This window comes from Penicillium concentricum (genome assembly GCF_028827145.1).
Source record: "Penicillium concentricum strain IBT 3081 chromosome Unknown utg000003l_segment0_segment0, whole genome shotgun sequence".
Lineage (NCBI taxonomy): Eukaryota > Fungi > Ascomycota > Eurotiomycetes > Eurotiales > Aspergillaceae > Penicillium > Penicillium concentricum.
The window spans coordinates 535756-557191 of NW_026622756.1; the positions used below are offsets into that span (position 1 = coordinate 535756).

At 48.6% G+C, this 21436-nt stretch overlaps 12 protein-coding genes across 12 annotated transcripts; 5 read left to right on the forward strand and 7 right to left on the reverse strand.

Annotated features, from left to right (window-relative positions):
- Positions 1-777: 777 nt before the first annotated feature.
- On the reverse strand, positions 778-1662 carry N7517_008061 (2EXR domain-containing protein; the record flags this gene model as incomplete). The annotated part of the gene is made up of 1 exon (XM_056725791.1): positions 778-1662. The coding sequence occupies one exon, from the start codon at positions 1660-1662 to the stop codon at positions 778-780; it is 885 nt and encodes a 294-aa protein (XP_056576642.1).
- A 1181-nt stretch (positions 1663-2843) lies between these two features.
- Positions 2844-4057, forward strand: N7517_008062 (SRR1 family protein; the record flags this gene model as incomplete). Its single annotated transcript, XM_056725792.1, has 3 exons — positions 2844-3151; positions 3219-3854; positions 3919-4057. The coding sequence occupies 3 exons, from the start codon at positions 2844-2846 to the stop codon at positions 4055-4057; spliced, it is 1083 nt and encodes a 360-aa protein (XP_056576643.1).
- A 933-nt stretch (positions 4058-4990) lies between these two features.
- On the reverse strand, positions 4991-6849 carry N7517_008063 (F-box protein; the record flags this gene model as incomplete). Its single annotated transcript, XM_056725793.1, has 2 exons — positions 4991-5323; positions 5386-6849. 2 exons carry the CDS (start codon positions 6847-6849, stop codon positions 4991-4993), a joined length of 1797 nt encoding a protein of 598 aa, XP_056576644.1.
- Positions 6850-7535: 686 nt separating this feature from the next.
- Positions 7536-8391, reverse strand: N7517_008064 (uncharacterized protein; the record flags this gene model as incomplete). Its single annotated transcript, XM_056725794.1, has 2 exons — positions 7536-7562; positions 7630-8391. The coding sequence occupies 2 exons, from the start codon at positions 8389-8391 to the stop codon at positions 7536-7538; spliced, it is 789 nt and encodes a 262-aa protein (XP_056576645.1).
- Positions 8392-8773: 382 nt separating this feature from the next.
- Positions 8774-10814, forward strand: N7517_008065 (GMC family oxidoreductase; the record flags this gene model as incomplete). The annotated part of the gene is made up of 4 exons (XM_056725795.1): positions 8774-9171; positions 9253-9830; positions 9880-10545; positions 10597-10814. The coding sequence occupies 4 exons, from the start codon at positions 8774-8776 to the stop codon at positions 10812-10814; spliced, it is 1860 nt and encodes a 619-aa protein (XP_056576646.1).
- Positions 10815-12540: 1726 nt separating this feature from the next.
- Positions 12541-13017, forward strand: N7517_008066 (uncharacterized protein; the record flags this gene model as incomplete). The annotated part of the gene is made up of 1 exon (XM_056725796.1): positions 12541-13017. One exon carries the CDS (start codon positions 12541-12543, stop codon positions 13015-13017), a length of 477 nt encoding a protein of 158 aa, XP_056576647.1.
- Positions 13018-13700: 683 nt separating this feature from the next.
- N7517_008067 (uncharacterized protein) lies at positions 13701-14138 on the forward strand (the record flags this gene model as incomplete). The annotated part of the gene is made up of 1 exon (XM_056725797.1): positions 13701-14138. One exon carries the CDS (start codon positions 13701-13703, stop codon positions 14136-14138), a length of 438 nt encoding a protein of 145 aa, XP_056576648.1.
- Positions 14139-14375: 237 nt separating this feature from the next.
- Positions 14376-15506, forward strand: N7517_008068 (uncharacterized protein; the record flags this gene model as incomplete). The annotated part of the gene is made up of 1 exon (XM_056725798.1): positions 14376-15506. The coding sequence occupies one exon, from the start codon at positions 14376-14378 to the stop codon at positions 15504-15506; it is 1131 nt and encodes a 376-aa protein (XP_056576649.1).
- A 463-nt stretch (positions 15507-15969) lies between these two features.
- N7517_008069 (uncharacterized protein) lies at positions 15970-17991 on the reverse strand (the record flags this gene model as incomplete). The annotated part of the gene is made up of 1 exon (XM_056725799.1): positions 15970-17991. The coding sequence occupies one exon, from the start codon at positions 17989-17991 to the stop codon at positions 15970-15972; it is 2022 nt and encodes a 673-aa protein (XP_056576650.1).
- A 935-nt stretch (positions 17992-18926) lies between these two features.
- On the reverse strand, positions 18927-19205 carry N7517_008070 (uncharacterized protein; the record flags this gene model as incomplete). The annotated part of the gene is made up of 1 exon (XM_056725800.1): positions 18927-19205. The coding sequence occupies one exon, from the start codon at positions 19203-19205 to the stop codon at positions 18927-18929; it is 279 nt and encodes a 92-aa protein (XP_056576651.1).
- Positions 19206-19419: 214 nt separating this feature from the next.
- On the reverse strand, positions 19420-19885 carry N7517_008071 (uncharacterized protein; the record flags this gene model as incomplete). The annotated part of the gene is made up of 2 exons (XM_056725801.1): positions 19420-19700; positions 19753-19885. 2 exons carry the CDS (start codon positions 19883-19885, stop codon positions 19420-19422), a joined length of 414 nt encoding a protein of 137 aa, XP_056576652.1.
- A 536-nt stretch (positions 19886-20421) lies between these two features.
- Positions 20422-20853, reverse strand: N7517_008072 (uncharacterized protein; the record flags this gene model as incomplete). The annotated part of the gene is made up of 2 exons (XM_056725802.1): positions 20422-20540; positions 20601-20853. The coding sequence occupies 2 exons, from the start codon at positions 20851-20853 to the stop codon at positions 20422-20424; spliced, it is 372 nt and encodes a 123-aa protein (XP_056576653.1).
- Positions 20854-21436: the final 583 nt, after the last annotated feature.

Here is a 21436-nt window from a genome sequence, read left to right on the forward strand (position 1 = left end):
ACACAGCCGAGAGGAGCAGACACAATCTCATCAACGTGCGAGCACGCGAACGCGTGAGAACACTTAGTCAGGCGCATCAAGAGGTACAGGACATGATTCACCTGGTTTTCCAGTACCTGAGAGAGTGTCGTGCGGCTTCTCCGGGATCTGAGTGAATTGTCGATGCATATGTAGGTTTTTCCCAGTTCGATAGCGAAGAGGCTAGTTTCCTATTCATATGGCTGACTAATTTTTGAACTCCAGAGTCTGTTTAGCGGGATGCCGGTTTTGTTGAGAGAAAGAAATGTAGTACCACCAGATATACTAAGGAATCATGTTAGCCTATGGCTTTGTAGTAAGTTCGGGAATTGTGTAGGATAACTGCCCAGGTGCATGGCTATGTAGGTAACTGGTGAGCACGTGAGCCTTTGAAACCTAATTATCCATGGATGTCGCAAGGTGTGCCCGGTACTTCTACTTTCCTGGTCGTAATTAATAATCCCCACAATTATTGACGTTCTCCTTACATATAAATTTGCAAAGGGGAGAGCAATAATTCATACAGGATTTGATTCGTGAAATAACTTCCTAAGCTCCATGAGCTGGTGACAATCCACTGACAGGTTGATGCTAAAGACAAATTCGGTCACCGGCAAAGACAATGGTCACTCACTCCTGCACAATCCCCCAGAGCATTCCTCTTAGCTGAAACAAAAGTAGATCAGACGGAAGTCGATGTGCGTCGTGGCCGTGGTCGGGATCGGTGTGTTGTCGGTGGTCTGGGACGTAAAGGAACATTCACAGTCTGACGGCATAGACAGGCCGTATCTCAAAGGCGGTGGTGCGTTCTCCGCCGGATGGACTAGGAAGTTCAGATACCATTTGACTGGCCTCCAATACTCGGTTGTAGCAGAGCGCATGGAGGATTTCGCGGCCACAGTTTGGGCTCTTCACGTCAAATCTCTTCTTATGTCGATTCCAAGCAAGTGCTTTCGCCTTTTGTGAGTCGTCAATCTCCCACCGCGGCTGAGCTTTTGCACAGTTACCATGGATGATATCAAAGCTTGGGTGCTCACCGGCGATGACATACATAACTGTATCACCGGAAAAACAGTGAATTGCGTCGAGAACGAAATTCAAAGACGCATCCTCCATCAACACACGCTCAGAGATAGCGAAAGAGCCAGTATCGATAGGAACAGTAAGCGTTTGTCGAGGATCATTAGCCAGTGCATGCACCCCCCAGCACTCCTTGGCAAAAGCTTCAAGTGAATCTTGACCAAACCATATCACGTCACGCATTGGGTCAAACGTGCGTAAGAAGATAAGACCCTGTCTGCCCTCATGAAATTGGACCTCAATGCCCTGCTTGAGAGCCCATTCAATGGCGACGCTGCGAGCTTCATGGCTCACGGCGGTGAGTGGTGTCTTCACACGGATAGGATCAAGCAATTCGTGATGAAGCTCCATCTCCACAGAAGCCAGATGGAAGGTATCTTCCTGCTCGCTTTCGGTCACAGGAACAGGACGCCAACAACCGGCTTGGTAAGGAGACATTGCCGGCGGGTCAATCTCTGGCAAGGCCGCATGCCATATCAGGATTCGTAGTTCGGGAGGAAGGCGGGAAAATGGATGGAAAGTTGGGAATCCGGCCGTCAACACGGGCAAGTCCGAGATACTCATGGCTTGAAGATATCAGATTTGAAGAATAGTTGACGATTGGGATTCTCCTGTAAAGTAAGTTGGTAGCGAATAGACTCGGGTCGTGGTTACACCTGATTTTGTCGCCGGAGCCTAAGGCAATCGTCGTTCTACCACCGTGGAGAATGACTCGACACTTACGTTTCGTTTTGATGAAATGGCACGTTGCCTAGGTGTTGGAGGCTTGCTACCAAAACCGAGGAAGAGAAGAGTAAAAAACACGATCACATGAAGTATGAATGTAAACAACGATATCGAAGGCGGTCAATGTGGCGTGGCGAGCTAGACTGCCAGCCTCCAAAACTAGATATCGATATCTGTTTTGATTCGCGCTATTGCAAGAGGTCATGGTATATTAAACCCTTCATTCTATCGATGGCAAGATTCCTATATTGACAATGGGTATTACAGTTTTAGGACTTGAAAATTAACGATCTGCGGAGGGACAATTAAATGAATATCATATAGCCATTTTCAGCATTCGGGCTAATGAACATAGTGAACTAGATATATAGAGGCAAGACAGCAGAAAGAGAATGTGATTGTGTATGCACATGTTTCTATGAGATATTAAATGGTATTCTGAAGAACAAAGAGGAGGCATAAAGGACTATGTGTAGATTGTCAGTGAGATGGAAGTCGACCCAAAATATGGGTCACGCTGGTGAAGCCACTGACCAGCATTGCTATACAACTTTTACGGAGTTCATGATTTATTATCCATTGGTTGAGCATGGAGAGGGAAATATTAGTAGAAGTTTGCTTCTCTATATTGGTGCATTAGCCGTTCATACCCTCTCCAGCCTAAATAGGAAATGGCCATGAAGTAGGTGACTCGTGACTTGAAAAATTGCCGCCATTATCTTCGGACTTGCCTTGTTGGTAAACAGTAAGTATACGAGTGTCTGTCCGCCCAGAAACGTCTTCGTCTACAGCGCGTCCGTTCCAAAATCTCTCACTTCTCTCTTTTCCTTCATTCATACCGAAGGATCTTGTATCTCACAATTCACTTTGCTATTACATCTTTCTTACCTGGTGAGTATTCTTTTAGAAAGGTATATTCTTTCGGAGACTGCTAGGGCATATTGTCATTCGGTATCCTGGGGGTGGACACGTCTCTGACTTCATACTTCGCTCGCAGATTGATCGGTTTTTCTCCCACAATGCACCACTTGTACAATTTCCGCGGATATCCTGAGCCGGGATCTCAGCCCATCGAGGATTGGCCATGCACCGTTCGTAAAGCCACGGATCTTCTCAAGGCGTGGTATGATAGTGACAAACCCTTCTTCACAAAGAAGGATCTGAAGAGCGTCTCGAACCAGCTCAATCGCCGGTACAACACTCGGAGACAGAACAACTCTCAGAAGCAATTGATCACTGTCAAAGGTCTCAGTGGATCAAACCTTTCTTATGAAGTTTTGACCGGTCAGGTTCTCACCGGTAAGGGGTATAACCAAGAGTGGGAAATGTAAGTTGTCCCTCATCAGATCAGGGCTCTTCTGGCACGTGACACCCAGCTAATACATATCAAACAGCCAACGACCAAAGATTCGTTACCTCTGCTATGAGCAACTCACATCGTCAGTGGAGTCAGGGCGTATTGGATTGGAAGAGGCCTTCTTCCCATTGCAGATTGAGCATTTCATGCTCAAACGCGCGAGTGACACTAAGCTTCCTGTTCTCTCTGACTGCATTGAGAACCCCGTGCCTGTAGATGAGTTTCTACAAAGTACTCTGAAGTCCTGGAAGCAGTCTCCCGAATGGGTAAATCTCGAGGCCCTTCTCAAACTAGTCGCCACTCACAAAATCACAAAGGTTGTTGGAATTGCATCGGGATCGATGGAGTTTGGACCCGACGACGAAGACTGCACCATGCGCAGCGCCGTGCAGCATTCCCTCATGATCTCGATCAAGGAATCAATTGAAGAGAAGACCGACCAGCAAATCCGATGCTATGCTCAAGATCCCCGCTACACCTCCGCCGACAGCAGGGCTCTTGCTCAATATGGTTGCGAAGTTCTGGAAGACCCCCAAGCTTTGCTTGAAATTGATGATGACTGTGTTCTGTTTTCCTGCTGCCCATCTCTCCCAGTGAAGGAGATTACTGCTGACTTTGCTCGTCCCGCCATGCTTGTTTGGGATTCATTTGATAATGACCGGGGGCGTAGGTGGTGAGTCTAATTCTGATTCTGATGCTGTATTCAATTTATCTTGCTAACTGACCAGGTCTCCAAGTCATAACCCGGACTCCGCCCGCGTACTGAACATGATCGATAACGAGTACGACTACTATGAGTTTTGGGACATGCATGAGTTTGAAGAAGCTCCCTTCACGTCCCACCTTGTTGCTTACATCCGCCGTAAGGTGGAGTAAGTTCATCTTGCGATGATTTGTTAGATTAGGGTGTGCCAGGGGCGATACGCAAAGGCCTATATGGCCCCTTTAAGCTTGGGGGGAATGATGCAGTTTATATGGGTTGTCAGGGATATTTAAAGGCCCAGAAAAGTCTTTGTTTGAGTAAAGGCCAGTTGTTTGAAGAAAATGCATGTTTATGATTATCAATCAATCTCTTCATCTCACTGCATATTAACTTTGTAGTAATTGCTCAGGGTTCTTTGCCCTGCACCAATGAAAGTACTTAATAAAGCCTGATATTGCACCACCTATACAGTCGCATCATGAACGTTGAAATACACAAACAGCCTTCCAAGGATGTTCTATGGACCCACTTGGTGCGACCCACTAACCTTATCCTAAAAAGGCCCAAGTTATTTATCACATCTGTCTTTAATTGTCTTCCATATGAGCATTGCATTGAAGGATTGGTGAATAGTTCAGAGCTCTACAATTTGTTTCTTTTATATTTGGTGATCATCACTAGGATTCCCAAATACTTTCGACTATGCTCTGCCATTCGTTTTCCCATATTGTCCACTACCGATTAGCCCTTAATCAAGGTAGTACATATTTCCCAAAGGTTGTTTCCATTGGTTGTATTAAAATTGAAGCGGCTTTGGGGCTGTCTATCGCCTGTTTCATGGGATCACATTGTACCAAGTCTTCCATCGATTCCATAGTTAGATTTGAAGATGCTACAATCTATGCGCCCTGACAGGACCAGCCGTCAGTGATATGGTGGACCGCGGTATATTAGTTGTGGGGAGTGCATGATCGTGTCAGAGGTGACAATGCACTTCTGAAACCCAAAACCTCCATACCAGTGAGGCTTTTTTGAGTCGTGGCTAGCCAGCAGCAAATCTAGGCCTCATCGGGTGCAGCCGCATTTGGCTGCTCGTACTCATTTTCCTACTCCTCCTCGTCCTCGTCGATACTCTCCCATTCATCTTCGCCGTCGCTCTGTTCGAAATCCACCTCATCGCCAAGCATGCTAAGCAGCTGTAGCAATCCGGCCTGTGTGCGCCAGGCGTCTTCAGATGGCAAATTTGGGCCGGAGCCACCAAGACCCCCGATACCCGCCGCTGAAGGCTCATCCGTATCACTGGAGGCAGAGGGTGGTTTATTTGTGAGGTCAGGAGCCAGGCTGAGTATGCGGATGACTTTTGTAGGAAAGACGCGAGGAAGATTTCTGCCTTGTGGAGGTACGCCACCTGGAATATTCGAGTCACGCCAGCCAAGGGTCTGCGAGTTCTGATGTTAGCTATTCTGCCTTTTATTTATGTTAGGTCAAATAAGGAGCTCACGGTGTAGGTGGTCATAATAGCATCATCGGCCAGCGCCATGTAACTGATTGGCACAGCAAGCTGCGGCGCAGAGCTCGTGAGCAACGAGTACGATGCACGAGCAGGGTTTTCCACATTTTGAACCTTGTTGTTGTCATCAAGGGCGACAACATAGATCCGATCTTGAATTTCGAACATCACACGGTGGTTGCGGATTGATAGCCAGCCACCAAGGTCAAAGCTTGACCCGTCTGATTCGCATTCCAGGATGGAGCTGTTTGCTGCAAGGCTAGCTTCATCGCGGAGAGCCTTGCGGAAGTCGGGGCATATAAACACACGACCAGCGCGAGAGAAGCCCACGAAGAGATCGCCGTGCAACATTCCCGCTCCCCATTCATCCTCCCCATGCCAGACGTGACCTGGGTCATCCGGTGGTGACAGTGGACCTTTCGCGATCTCAATTGGTACCAAACAATCGTTTCGGAAAGCCCCGGGCGGGAGTGGTTGAGGTGTTGGGCCAAGTCGTGCAGCGCCTGCTAGTGCTGCACTCGTAGAAGCAGAGGCGGCTTGCGGAGGAAGGATGTGATATTTTTCTGTGGACTTTGGCGGTTTCAAAGTGCCCAAGAACGCACCAGACTCCTTGTTGTAGGCAAAATAGCCTTTTGCTCCCATAGAGTATATGACAATGTCCTCGCTTTGGTCCAGATGGCCAATCCCACCTCCTTCAATCTTCAAATGTGTGGTCAACGTAGGGGGCCGCTGTGTCATATCGTATACAAAACCCTGACCCTCGTTGGAAACAACACAAAGAGTCGAGTAGGATAATTGGAAACCTCTTGTCTGGCAATTATGCGCCAAGGTGGCAATGCGCCGGAACTCTCCACGCCTTGCACCTTCGAGATCTGCCTGCCAAACCTCGAGCGAATCTCCTTCACTGTCAAACACAGCCATTCCATCCTGATATTCCAAGTGTGCATGTGGGCGAACTCCATCTTCATCATCCTTCAGCACAGGAAGCTGCCAGAGGATACGACCCGTGTCCATATCGGTGACATTCAGCCCACCAGCATGGGAAGTAGAGACAAAAAAGCGGCGCTTGAAGTCGGCACGGAATCGCCAAACAGGATCATTGCCGATTTGTAGCACAGACTCTTGGCTGACTGGATGCGGCTCGGCCCAATTTCGGGCCAGCAGTGTCTGGCGTTTGCATAGGTCTTTCCATGATTCTGTGCCCTCGAATACTTTTCCAAAGCTGTGGGTATCGGAGAGGAAAGAGAAATCGCGGCTGCCTCCAACTGGCTGGGCAGTTTTGGCTTCGGATGTGTAAATGGCATCTTGGTGAGTGACGTCGATAAATTGGTGCCAAGCCTTGGAGGCCGCAGTCAGGGACGCCAGTGCGGAGACGGGGGTGAAGTGCAAGATTTGCAGGACAATCTCTGGGGGTAAGACAGTGAGAGGGTCCGCCATGGGTAATATGGTGATCATATTTGCAAAGATGAGTTGCAGAAAGTAAGAGAGGTGGGGGATTTATATTTTGTTCTCCACTGTATATGCGATGACGTAGTTCTGTTTCCGTAGACACAAACAAATAGCCCTGGGAAGTAGAGCCCTAAATTTAAGCTTAAATTATTATTGTTCCTAGTCTGATCGCCAATTCCTCCAACTAGATTCCCAACCAAATCTCCGTAATCTTCGCCTCATTTCAAGATCCATCATTCGCTCTTCCATATCCCGCACAAACTCTTGCCGGTCTCTATAGCGTCTTCTGAATCCTTTCGCAATGATTGGGATAATCTCCCACCCAAAAAAAAGCAAAAGACCAGCAAATAAAGCAAACAGTTGATCTTCTTCGTTAATTGACTGGGGGGCACATGGCATGAAGAAACATGATTGTGATGCCTTGATACTGCGGGTCACATATCCCGCGAATGCGTACCAACCACTCGCACATCCAACCAAACAAATCCAATATAACGGACAAAAGAGCAAGAGTAAATAGAGAAAAAATGGAGCTAGTGGTAACATCCCAATCCACCATCTGGGATCTCCTGTGATGTTGATTATGATGATCGAGGTTGGCACCACAAAGAGTGACCCGTAGACAAAATAAACCAGCACCTTGTACGCCATTCTTGATGCTGTCACTTTAAGAAATGTTTCTTCCAACAGTTTCAGCAATCCAGGGCACATGTTGGGTACTAATGATATGTCCATATATCCAAGCAGCCATACAGAGGATGGCAGGATATAATATGGAGTGCTAACAGCAACAGCCAAATTAAGGTCATAAGCCCCGCTATGCATTGCATGCCAATATAGCGCAGGCACATTCATGGTTCTGAGAGGAGCAGAGTGCATGAGCGCGAGACAGGGCAATATCATTCCGAGCAAGAGTGTCCACAACCGATATCGCTGGGCCTTTCGGGTGTCGAATATGATCATTGCAAGGAGATACTGCATCAAGCCATGAAAGGTTCCCCAAAAGGTGACATTGAATGCCGCCCCAATAGAACCTTTTAGGCTGCCCAAATCTGCATCGTAGGTCAAGGAGTCGAGCGGAATGCTTTGGGCCATGCGGATTACGCGGAAAAGAGCAACCGCGGCCCAGTTGGTGCCGAGCAGAAATAGCCATGTATTTGGATCAAATCTATCTTCTGAAACGCGAAGGAGCCGGCACCACGACGCCACGATTGAGATGAACCATGCTGCCCAACTTCCTGGTCCATAAAACCCGCTCACATTTCCGATACCCAAGGCATCAGGTTGTTCAGATGTGACAGGTAGAATAACTGGGGGTCCGCTGTCATAGTATTCACTGCCAGGTGCAGGAGCCGCATCAGATGAGGAACTTGTCTTATCAGTCGATGTTGTAAATATTGTGGTATCGGAGGCTGGAGGGATAGTGGTGTAGCTGTGTTCGACAATGACTGCTGTTGGGTTTGAACCCGGTTCTTCTCTTGTTTGGACTACAAGTGCGCATGTTATGGAGATGGAGAGGAATGACAACAGTACAGCCCTCCAAATCATCGGATGTATTGCAAAAGACTAAGGATTCGGGGCTATCCTTGATGAAAGTCACCTCAACCTGTTGTTATTTCAACTTTCGAAAAGTGCGATCGGGGCCGTAATATAGGAAATTGATTTCTAGCCTCAGCCCGGATGCCTCGTATAATCGGGCTGTGTGATGGGCATGTCAGCAGCCTTCAGCCACTGGCGCTGTGGCGTCGACAATTATCAACAAATGTCTCTCTGCAAAAATATTATCTGTCGTATGATAATAGGAGGTTGACAAAAGTTGCTGTACCCCGCAAGTCCAAGCGACGTGCATATATTCAAAAAAATGTCCCGTTGCTTGGCAGGTAAAGCACCTCAACTTTTGATTTTCTCCCTATAACCCCCATCTTCAGTCATGGGTAATGAGACCCTTCAACAGTTCGCCGCTCTTGATCTCGACTACTTGATTATAGGTGGAGGTACCGCAGGTCTAGCTATTGCTGCACGCCTCACCGAGGATCCCGAATTTCGCGTGGGAGTCATCGAAGCCGGCCCATCGGTCTTAGACATAGATGATAATGGTGCGATCAATGTTCCTGGTCGGTATGGCGAAACCATCGGGTCGAAATACGATTGGAAATTCAAAACTACCCCACAACCGGGTCTAGGAGGAAGATCACTACCATGGCCACGAGGTCGTATATTAGGCGGCACGAGTGCGCTTAATCTTATGGCCTGGAATCGGGGTCATCGAAAAGACTATGATGCTTGGGCGGAACTGGGGAATGAGAAATGGGGATGGGAAGATCTACTGTATGAGCGACCAGCTTTCTAAGATTCGGGCTTCAACTTGAATTTCACCTGCTGATCTGTGAGATACTGATTTCTGTGCAGGCCTTTTTTCCGTCGCAGCGAGAATTTCCATCCACCGAGTGTCGCTCATCAGAAACATTATCACTCTTCCTATGATCCCCAGGCTAATGGAACGAAAGGCCCTATACATACAACTCATGCCAAGCAGTATGGCCCCACACACCAATATTGGCACGAGGCGCTCAATAGTCTGGGGGTTCCATCTACGCGCGATAGTCTGGCTGGCGATAATACAGGAGTTTGGAACATGCTCTGCACAATTGATCCAGATACTCAGGAGCGCAGCTACTCTGCCTCGGCATACTATCACCCCATTGCGAAACGTCCAAACTTGCATATACTGACTGAAGCAACTGCCATGGAGATCTTGTTTGAATCTGAAGATGATGATTGGTACGCAGTAGGGGCTCGAGTACGCTGGAACGGACTGGAAGCAAATATCAAAGCATACGAAGAGACAATCATCTGTGCCGGTAGCGTGCAATCACCACAACTTCTGGAGTTATCCGGTATTGGCAACCAGGATGTGTTGGAAGCTGCTGGGATTGAGACGAAAGTTCACAGCCCAAATGTAGGAGAGAATCTACAGGAACATATGAGTATGAAACATAAGCAATGCTCTTTCTGATCTTGGCTGATATTTACAAGTGACTGCCACCATCTTCGAAATACCCTCCACGATTCCAACCCGTGATGACATTCTCAAAGATCCAATTCAGCGCGAAGCTGCGGACTGCGCCTATTACGCTTCTCAGACCGGGCCTTGGACTGTGATGCCCTGTTCAGTGGCGTACTGTCCGCTATCGAAGATCCTATCGCCTGAGGAATGCGATGAACTACACACCCAGGCTAAGGAAGTTGCGCGAGGTACAGGACGTACACATGACGCTATTTTAGCCAGCCAATTCGAGTCTGGTGAAGCGCGCGGTCAAATCGAGTATCTCTTCGATCTGGGTAACTGGAGCCCATATTTTGTCTCTGAGCCCGGAAAGAAATACGCCACAATGCTGCAAATGCTGCAGTACCCTTTCTCGCGCGGGTCTATTCATATACCCCCTATGAGCGACAACAATTATGAAAAGGCCACCATTGATGACAAACCCGTGATTGATCCGCGTTATTTTCTAGGACCTGGGGAGATTGATAAGAAGGTCATGGCCAAAGCGCTCAGATGGGGAGATCAAATCTGTCAAACCGAGCCTTTGGCCAAACTCATTCGCGGTCGAGTATTTCCTCCTCCTGCTAAGGCGGGAGACTCCGAGGAGAAAGTCTTCGAAGAGTTTGTGTCAAATTATACTGTCACCGACTGGCACCGTATGTTCTCCCTTCAAGATTCATTCAGCAAATCACTAAATATACCTACAGCAGTTGGAACCTGCGCTATGGGTGAAGCAGACGGGATCAATGGTGGAGTTGTGAATGATATGCTACAGGTACATGGTGTCCATGCTTTGCGGGTTGTAGATGCTAGCATCATGCCATTGCAGGTTGGGGCACACATCCAAGCTACCGTATATGCGATTGCCGAAAAGGCGGCGGAGATGATCATAGAGGACTATTTTGCTCGAAATGGTCCTCTATAAGCCTCTTGAGGCTTGCGTCCAATGATAATATTCCATCTAAATGGCCTTGAGTCAATATCTTGTTCAGTACTCGCGCACTAAGGCCGACTGGCACAACAGCATATCTACCCATTCATATTTTCCAAGTTGTCAATGTTACACACATCTCGAGCTCAGATTCTGCAAATCTATACTTATTTCTCTAATAACCTTACATTTCATCTTTGGCTAGCTTCGCACCACAGCGTTCTATGTCCCACACGAAGACTTCGGGCAAGCGCCCTCCTTCTGGCGATGAAATCCCCCCCATGCAGTATCCCTATATGCCCCATATTGCTAACAGCAGCAAAATCTAGGAGTTTCGGAATATCGTATCAGACTGAGTGGAGCATCTTTTTATTGGACTACTCCACACTCCAGCATCCATGTCTGTGAAACACGGCCTGCGCACACAAGCAATCTTGGCGATGTCTCCTAGACGAGGATGACCTGAGGAATTTCCGAATTTAGCAACACAAAGACATATGTACCGGATAATGCCTGGCACTCGAGACCTTTCCCTTTCCGTTTTAGTGCTCACCTCTTGCCGCTTTTTGATCACTGAGTAAAACTGAGCACGTCCCTGAGTATTCTGACTTGATCACGGGCCATTACATAATCAACGTGATCTGCTCACTGAGCATCACCTGATCATCCCTGAGCACCCTGATCCACTCACTGATCATCATTTGAGCACTCTGATTTGCTCACTGAGTGCTCACTGAGTGTAGGGGATGAGCGGCCTGAGTAAGCTACATCAATAAAATGCGACACGCTAATCCCATCACGTGCAACCCTTCCCATTTAGATCGCCCATCAAAAAAAGACTGGCGCAGTCAACGTAACCGTTCGGTCTAGCGGTCTCGATCCTATCCAAGTAAAAAAACTCACAGCGGGGCTGTTCAATTGACCTATCATTTTCCATTTCAGCCTATGCTCCTAGGAATTCCCTAATCGGGCTTTAGATTACTACTAGGGCGAGGGCGATTGGATGGGTTTCCTTGAAGATATAGAACCCTTCTCTGTATCAAGGCAACTGGAGGAATCAGTGTTCAGCAGGTGATGATGATGAACCACTTCTCTCGCCAATGAGCGCACAGGCCGAAGGCTTTCCTGAGCGTATAACGTCATGTCTTTCGCGCCATTGCTAAGTAATCTGTAAGCCGAAGACAAACAATCAAAAGTAATACCCCGATGGGCTCCTGGGAGCCTACGGGGCGTTCCTAGGAGCCTACTAAGGGCCCATAGCTATTTCGTTCGAATCCTAGGAACTCTAAACATCGCCCTCTCCCCCTTAGCATGCCTGCCTAAAGTGATGACATTTCAAAGGGATATATATTTAGTCACTTGCTCCAAAAAGAATGGCCTTCATCATTCCTCTGCCTCCAAACTACTTTGCCAAACAAAAAGACTTCTTTTGAATATACCACAGTGAGTTCAGCCTTCATTCACGCGTTGTTCCGCATCAACTAACCGTACTCCAGATTGGCATTTCTTTCGTTCACGACTTTCGAACCAATCAACATTGCTGGGCCCACTGCCCACACAAAAGCTCGCAGCGGAGCATCTGTGCCCTTTGGAAAACCTCAAAGCTACCAAAAGTACAAGTCGCATTTACCAGGAGGGCGCCGTTTCCGGCAACCCCCCACGTTGGGTTTAGCGCCCGTCCCGTGCCGTCCTGTTCTGGTTTAGCGTCGCCCCATCGGGTATGGTGTCTCGCGCTATCCCCCAACGGGAACTGCCGCCATTCCCCGCCCTCGGAGGCCCTCGTCAACTATATAGTCTGGACGGTGCGTCGCTCGACCACCTCTCTCTCCTTTCCCACGGCCGTACGTTCTCCTCAGCTCGCGAGCACGGACGCCACTGCTCCGGCCCCCTGCATTTCGGAAATGACCGTTCCCACAAGGAGTACTTCGCCCCCTTCGCTCCCCACTCGTGTCACTGCGAAGTCGCTGGCATCCACCGACTGATTCGACTTCCGCCGCGTGAGACGCTGATCTTTCCTACATGGAGGCATGCGACATGGCTTGCGAGATGTCCTCGTCTGCCTAATCTGGCCGCCCCCAAATGGTCTCCTGGCCATTGGGAGTTGCCTATTTCAGCCCAGTTCAAACCTCTTACAGCAATCTTTCCTATTTGGGGAACCGCATACAGCCCGTGTTTCATTTCCGGGGCAGGACTATGACCTTTCCATAGGCATGTGGTGCCGTCATCTGCTCGGCGCAGCGTAACCACCAATGACAAAAATGCCTCTTGCGTTCCGGGGTTCCTATCATCCGGTGTGGGCCCGGAGGCGCTCCGTTGATTCCCAACAGAGGATCACTTGTGAGAAGGCTCGAGCGAGCTACGTGATGATCCATCGAACTGACCGCGGAATTATCCGAATGGTGGGACAATTGTTGGGTCACATTCGTAACTGTAACCGGACGATGCATCGCTTGCAAGGGACTGCGCTGATCCAGGAACCGAGATATTGCGGATTACGACTCTGCGAGACTGACGTGGCCAATCTAGGGAATTGGTCTACGAAGGCGCATGTCCGAACAGTCCGATGAAGCTGCGGAGAATCGGTATGCTTGTGCATTGGCCATGGTCTCTGAGCAAGGCAGATTCCGACAATGCAACTATCTCTTTGCTTGTGGGTCTAATTTCTTGTGGATCCCTAATGTAGCTCAGGAGACACGCTATAAATCTCGTAGGCCTTGACTGAGGATGCTGGCATGTGCAATCTCCGTGTGGCGATACGACGATGCAGCGGAGCTACTTGGCATTGTTTTGAGAAGTGATCTCAGATACTTTATAAGCCGTCCACCCTCCTTTTCCATTTTGCTGATAACTTTTCATTTGCCGTCGGTTGATTTGGCCGCCATGCATATCAGTCTTGACAACATTAGCTTCTACTCTCGCCCTCCTACAAAGTCCTCCTCGCCTGCGTTCCCTGCTTCCTGTTGGAGGGCCTATGATGCCTCTATGACTCCTCAACCACTTCCCCGTGCCCTCCCGCCGAGACCGTATTTCCAAGAAACGACCTTCAGCTCAGCACCTGGCGCCAGCACTGATGTCTCTCTGCAATCCCGAGATGCCGTGAAGGAAATTTTGGATTCACGTGCAGGCAGTGAATTTAATATCGAAATAGAGAGAGCTATGACGCAAAACAGCCAGGAAACGCACGAGACAGACTTAGACCTGCACCTCGATTTAGGGCTGCGAAACGAATGTAACACAGACGTGCCTGAAAGCGATCACACATATTTAATAACTGGTATGTCGGAATCATTGCTGAACCACCGCGATAAGCGAGCGTAGCTAATATCATCCACCAGATCATTCAGATCTATGCCCTTTGGGAGAGTCTCATGGTGACTTAGATACGGCTTTGATCCCGGCAAAACCTCAGTTGCATCATGCAGGTAGGCGCGACTATTCTCTTTCTGTCCGACTTATCTCGCTAACTCATGCAAGACCCGCCCATTGCCTCAGCCGTTGCCCCTGCCGACCTGCTAAGATGGCGCCGAGATAATATATCCTCGCTAGGAATTTATGATGACTGACAAGAGCCCTGCTCCGCCCAAAGCCAGCTTGACTTGCCTGCGTGTCTTGCCATCACCTCCGACAGATGTACCAGCACAGCCTAGCATTGAAACCATTATCCAAGATGAATGCGTCGTAGATGACACCACGTCCGGGTTTAAAAACCACGGAGATCAAACGGGTGTTACAAGGGATGGGGTGACAACACAAATTGTCCAGGTCAATGAACCCTCAATCAGCGAGGCTATCTCGGATAATGATCTAAGAGGCAGACTCACCGAGAGTCAAGCGCGTGACTTCTCCCGTCTTGGACCCCAAACTCGCTCTGTCAACCAATCGCAAGCCACACTGGCAAACTCTCCATCCTTTCGTCCGCGACGAAAGGCAAGATCTGCCCGGCGAGAGCAATTTCCTGCGGTTTCCGTTGTCATCCCTGTCCGTCGAAACGATAAAGTGGTTACAAGGGCCAAGAAGAACTCTCTAAGAAGAATACGACGGTGTAGTCGCTCGAGCGACAGCGAGAACGACAGTGACAGCCTCGACAAAGATCGAGTAACACAGACGTCGATGAGCAATTACTCACTATCGTCAGGTGAACCTGGTTCCAAGGCAAGGGGGCGCCCACTTAAAACGTCGAAGAGAGCAAAGGGAAACGTCTTAGCCCCGAGCAATGATATCGTCGGGAAATGTCCTAATCAGTCCCAAACCCCCTCAGGGGGTGGTTTGGCTGTCTCATTGGATCAAACACAAGAGATTTTCGGTCGCGGAGTTCTCCGTATCGAAACTCACGGTCCTCGACAAGCCTACTTCATGACGTTCCTTCCAGAGGTTTCTCACCCCCCTCTATGCCGTCACCGTACCTGTAAGGATGGAGATGGGCGATCGACTAAGCTGCCACGACATTCGCCATCTCGTGATGGTTGCAACGAAGCCCAGCGAAAGCGCAGGAGGCGCTTGCGGTGGTTTCCAGAAGAGGTGGATTTTTTGGTGGAGTTAAGAAGAGATGAGCAACGACCATGGTCGGAGGTGACGAGCTTATTTTTGGACCGATATCCGGGAAGAAGTCCTGCTGCGATCCAAGTATACTGGAGTACGCGCGGGCGTCGAGTAAGCAAGGCCAAGAGCACACCAACTACCGTCTAAAACAAGCATATGCTTCAACCGTCTCCCAGTCAGTACATACCGCTAGAAATTTTAGCTGAGGACGATTCGGATAGCAGTTTAGCCGAAAGCTACCATGATTTCATTTCACGATATTGAGTAGACATACGTCATTTCCTGTGAGAATACCTCTGCCGTGAGCCGTGGTCAGCTGACGTAAGCCTGATGGATCGTCCGGTGGTTGGGACTTGCCGCGATTGTCTCCGGCCATTGCTTCCCTTTTCTAACCAAGTTGATGGCCGCCAACAGCTCTCCAGATTACAAATCCCTTTATCTACAGGAACAGGAGAGGCGGAAGCCGGCAGAAGAATGCACCCGGCCCACCACTTTCGTGGAGTTCCTGTGCCATTCTCACAACCTGCTCTCTCGACCGTTGAGAGCCGACACACCATCTCGTTCGACCACCGGGATCGCTAATTTAACAGGTAGAAAATAAATTTTCTTATCACGAAACCCGAAGATGCTTTGTATCTCCTGCCTCCACTCGACATAGTCCTCGTTTTGCGGCCCTCGGTTGCTGCTTAGCCGGTCGGCATCTCAGAGTAGAACGGTGAAAGTCGATGATTAGAGCACGCCCGAGCTCTTCACTCCAAAGGACATTGTCTCGCCTGAGATCTTCATGTAGTATCCCGAGAGCTTTTATTTCCTTATTCGATTTCTGAATCTCGCGGCGAAGCCGTTGCGTCAGCTCCATCGTGGCCGTGCACTTACCGCCCCAGCCCATTACGAGCATATGGCGGATCTGTCCAGCACCATGTAGAAAGTAGATTTTTGCTAAGTCAATTGTCCCCAAAAAGACAGGGACAGCAGATCCTTGAGCCTTGCGCAGGATCTGATATACCTGCGCTTCGCGTGAGACTTCTTTCCACAACCGCGAAGTGGTGCCTTTACCGATAACCGTGTAACTGTATTTTGTGCAAGTCAATTTGAACGGGGCTCCGTAGGAGCCACAACCGCCAAGAGGAATGCAACGATCGATATTTTCGTCCAATTGGCCCTTGAGTGAAAGTATTGAATCTTTAGTCGAGATGGGATGCTGAGTCGGGTCGTCTTGGCCCCGGCGGTGATAGTCCACGTTTGGACACAGCTCATCCAGGGATTTCCTAGTCTGTAGGCCGAGTAAACATCGCTGTGTGCAAAATTGTGCAGCGTGGCGTCGGGAATGATCTTCGTAATCATGCACTGACTCTTGCTGGCGACCTGATCGTCGAGCGGACGGTGAAGGCGTGACTTGACTGATCCTCCGCTTATGGCCAGATGTTTGATTTGTGTCGGACCCGGACGAGTTAGGTGACCGCAAGCGCGGTCGGATCTCCGAAGGTGCACAGCTTGTTTGAGAGCGTGTAGGCACTCGACGGCCCTCTGAAGGTGACGGCAGCGGAGATGACGACGGTAATTCATAGGACGAACCAGACCCTGGGCTCGGGAACTCAGGGTTAGTGCTGTCGGAGTGAGGAATCTGCTGTAATTCATTTCTCGGGATCTGCGAACGAGTATGTTCAAAGCTTGTTCCCCACGTATGAAGATCGGGACACAAGCGATTTCTCCACTCTTGCCCACGTGTGGGTGAACGGAAGGCCATCAAACAAAGGCATAATACCCTCGCAACAGAGGTCTTCGACAGTTGATGAGTTGTATCGCCTGTTGGGTCCACTTCGTTGTGAGGATCACAAAAAAAGTAATATAGCGTGGTGGGTTCGTCTCGTGGAATACGAAGTAGTACACGAATGATTTCATTTGTCAGGTAGGAATATTCGAGTCCTTCATGAATCATCACGTGGTATTCTTGGACGATAGCAGAGCACACAAGCCGCTCTGCATTATACCTCAGCTTCGCATCCTGTTCGATGGGTATTTTGTTTGATCTGACCATTTTCTTCCACATATCCATTGGTCGTAGTCCCATACGAAGAGTTGCGACAGGCAGCTTGTGAGGCGGCTTATACTCGACGGTCGTCAACACTGTGGTCTTGTTGCCGTCGACACGATGAATGCAGAACTGGTCTGGTCGTGGGTGTGGTGTGCTTGACAGCTGGCTTGTATCCGCTTCAAAGGTTTCGTTCCTGCTCAAAGAATTTGCGTGATTGCTGAACTGGATTCCATCACCGAGGCCGAACTCGTCACATGCTGCTGGAAATTTGCATAACTCGGCTATTATATCATGGACGTGTTCTTCCACCCCAAACCGCTCATAGGCCTCGAGATCTTGCTCACTACTGAGGGGCTTGCGGGCAAATCGGCGGCCAAGTCCTTCTAGCTCCGGTAGAGACGAGAATAAGCGTGGCGCCTGCCCTAGCTCCGACTGTAGATATTGGCAGACAGAACTGTAGACCTTATAGCAGCTGCTCTGGGCAGTCGGCCCAATGTTCCAATCGAGTTGGGCAGTATTTTCCAGTGGGAAGGGGTATTTTTCCAGTGGTTGAGTGAGATGGTGTCTCGACTCGCAACTGGCGGGAGAGAAGGTCATGGCAGTTCTGTAAGAGCTCTGTGAAGGAGGTCTGTTGGTTGCGTTCTTCTGCTTGTCGCCTCCTTTCTGCTTCCTGCTTCCGTCCTTCTTCTGCCCTAAGGTAAAGATCTTTGTAATTTGGAGAGCTTTGGTCGGCCATCGATTTGTTGGAAGGGGTAAGTCATGCTTTAACGCAAGTGCGTCAGAGCCGGGCTGACGATCTGGTCAGATCAGCTTTCTGCCAGCAGATCCCGGGGTTCGGAAAATACTTTGTTCCGGAAAATGACTCAGGTCTCACATCCAGGTGCACATACTAGCCCAAAGCGGTTAGCGCTTGTCTTTACACTAGTCAGAGTTGCCCACCGTCCTTCCCGAGTCAGATTCTATACAGTAACGCCGCAGAATCCCTGCCACTGTTCTCGAAGTACTGATCTATGTGTCACGTATGTAGAATCATGCTCTTATTCCTAGAGGCTAAAGTGGTCTGGGATCAGTGCTCAAAGCTCATAAGAGGGTAAAGAGACAAACCTGCATAGTTATCCCTCGCCAAGAATAGGCTCGCTCTGTGGGCGATACAAAAATTGATAGGAACGGCAACGGTAAGTTAATTTGTTTAGGCATTGCCAGAAGACCCGACGCCGGGTTGAGGTATTAATAAGCAAAGGGCTTGCGTGATCGTGGTAGCCTTTGATTGAGTTCCTGGGTTTGGGTGGGCGTTGATGGCAAATATGATGGGCACGATCAAGCTTCCCAGCAGAAAAAGAGAAGTATGAATGATTCTTCAGATCAAAAAATGACTTTTTTCACCATCAATCGAAACTTGTTGGAACACCCTCAGGTTAAAGCAACCGCACTGTACGCCTCATTTTTAATGCCCCTGCGTAAATGACTCAAATTTCTGCATAAACTAACTTAATGTATCCAAAAAAAAAGGAGGAGATACAAAAGAACTTGGTTCAACACAAAGCATCAACAAGTTCTCGCAGGGTTGCCCTTGGTTGCTCCCAATAGTGTGGAGAATCCAGCGATTGGCACTTGGCATACCAATGGTCTCCTCCGTCCCGCAAAAGTCCAGTCATAAGATATTTGCCTTCGACGACCCGCCCTCTTATAAGGTTGGCAATTCCCTGCGCCTTGACAAGCTGCCCTAGTTGTAGGACAAGCCTGGTTAACGTCCCCTCCTCTGAAATGGAAAACTCCTCATTTCGAAGCCAGCCCCTCATGATGACAGACATTTCTGAGAATATAGACTTAGAGTATCCACCGATGATCCATAGGCCCGCGTAGATCTCAGCAAGCCTAAGTTTGTCTCCACCTCGATCAAGTGCATAAAGGCGTGCACAATCGCTTTGTACACTCCTCGAAATGAGTTTGTAAGAACATCCTCCTATCAGAGCCTGCCTGTTCGTGCGCATTATTACCAAGTCTATCACAGGTTAGTCTCCAGCTCTAGCTTAACAATGTCATGACACTCTTCTTACCAATGGGCACTCGGTATAGACCCGGCCTGATCGAGCATATTTCTTCTTTCTTCGACTTCCGGGAAATAAAAAAAATGCGTTCAAATAGCGCCCAAATGTGGTTGCACTTCTCAGATGTCTGGAGGGCCTCATATACCCGATCAAGTGTAAAATGCGTGACAACGCTGCTTCCGGCGCACGCTTCCCATAATTCTTCGTTGACAGGCTCAAATGAGGGCGATTTGTCTGCATCGTGTTTTATGACAAAGTCTGTGAGTTATCAGCTAATATAGCCTAACCCAACAGGTAAGTTTTTTCTGACCATCTGGAGCGTCATAAATTCCCGTTCTTATTTTTCTAAATTTTTGCAAGAATTCACCAGGATCTGGGGGTCCTTGAGTTAGCTTTATAACAATGCCGTGGTTGGAGAGCGTACCATGAAGAGCGAGGTCCATTTTTGTTGGTCTGACGCTTGCCTTTCTTAAGGACATTGCTGGGTGAGGTCTTTGGTTTTATATGCTGACAAAAGTTTTAGAAGTTCGAATGAGCTGATGTATTTGGCTTGCTAGGATCGGATCATATCGAAAAAGATTGAGCTTGCTCAAGGCTAAAAGGCTCGTGCTAAAACACGACGCCATTATTTTCGGACGGATACCCTACTGATCGCCTACCGGCACCGATCTTGGTATTGCCAAAATATATTCCCTCCAGTCTGAGAGTATCAATTATAATGTCATTTTTTTAATGGTTTGATTCATTTCTAGTGTTTACCAAGTTATGTTGAAGGATCAATGATCTACAGAGTGATTTTAACGATGTCCCACTGGGCTAGAGAACTTGCCGAACGCCAGCAATGATTCATTGCCCTTCGGTCCACTCAAACCCGGAGAACAAGCATACAATTCAAAGATCTCGGCCCTTAACTAATGTTTGACACATGATCACAGCCAGCTTTTTGTTTTTCCAATGTGTAGTTGACCATTCAGGCGATCTATGTTCCTCTTTCGCGCAAATAAACCTTGCCTTCGACAAATACAACGTCGGGAAGCTCAATAATTTCACAATCCATTTTGTCGTCGGGTTTCATGTAGATGGATTGGGGTCGGTTTGCTGAAAATTGGAGTGTGAGAAGGCAATATAAAAAGGCTCACACCTCGTCGGAAAACTTACGAAGTGGAGTCCGTGACCATGCCGCTCTCTCTGTTTGATTTGGAATGCATGCTGGTAGAGGCTTTGTGACGTTATATGCAACCTCGGTATATAGAAGCGCATATACCGCTGGTTCCGTTCCCGTATCCGGACTGGAAACATTGGGGACAGTTTGATCTAGGCGTTCTCTACTTTGCTCTCCTTGTGATATCCAGAGGGATTGTATCCAGTTCGGAAGAAGAGACCAGAGCGATGCAGAAGAAAGGCAGTGCATAAGGTCGAATAGTGTAGATTAATATGTAGTAGAAGCATCAATAGAGATGAACGGCCTCAAATATCAGCTGTGTGTCTTGGTCCAAGTCTAGCAGGTTATGAAGGTGCCTATTAATACTGTCCAAGGCGCCATTGATCGCACCTTATCATTGAACCAAAGATCTAGTCATGGTCAGTACCCGCATCCTCAGCTGGTGAAGATGATATGCTCACACTAGAAGTCCACGCCGATTCCTGTCCAGTTTCTGTACGGGCCCGCAGAAATTTCTTTGAAGACAATGCTCTTTTTAGGAATTGAATCTCCATCCCTCGGGGAATGGATGCCCTGGGAAAATCCCAGCCAAGATGCTAGAATACTGCTAGATGCCTGCAAGACTTTGAGAAGCAGAAGATCCCAGGAACCATGTGATGATACAAACTTTCTCGGAAATGACTTACACGTCTACGTGAGGAATATTATACACGTACTCGGTTATGATACTGTTTTGATGCTAGCGCTGATGACTTGGCATTTTGATGCTTCATCTCCGGAAGCATCACAGGGCTTGATTACTTTCTTGAGACGGCCTCACTCTAGTATCGTG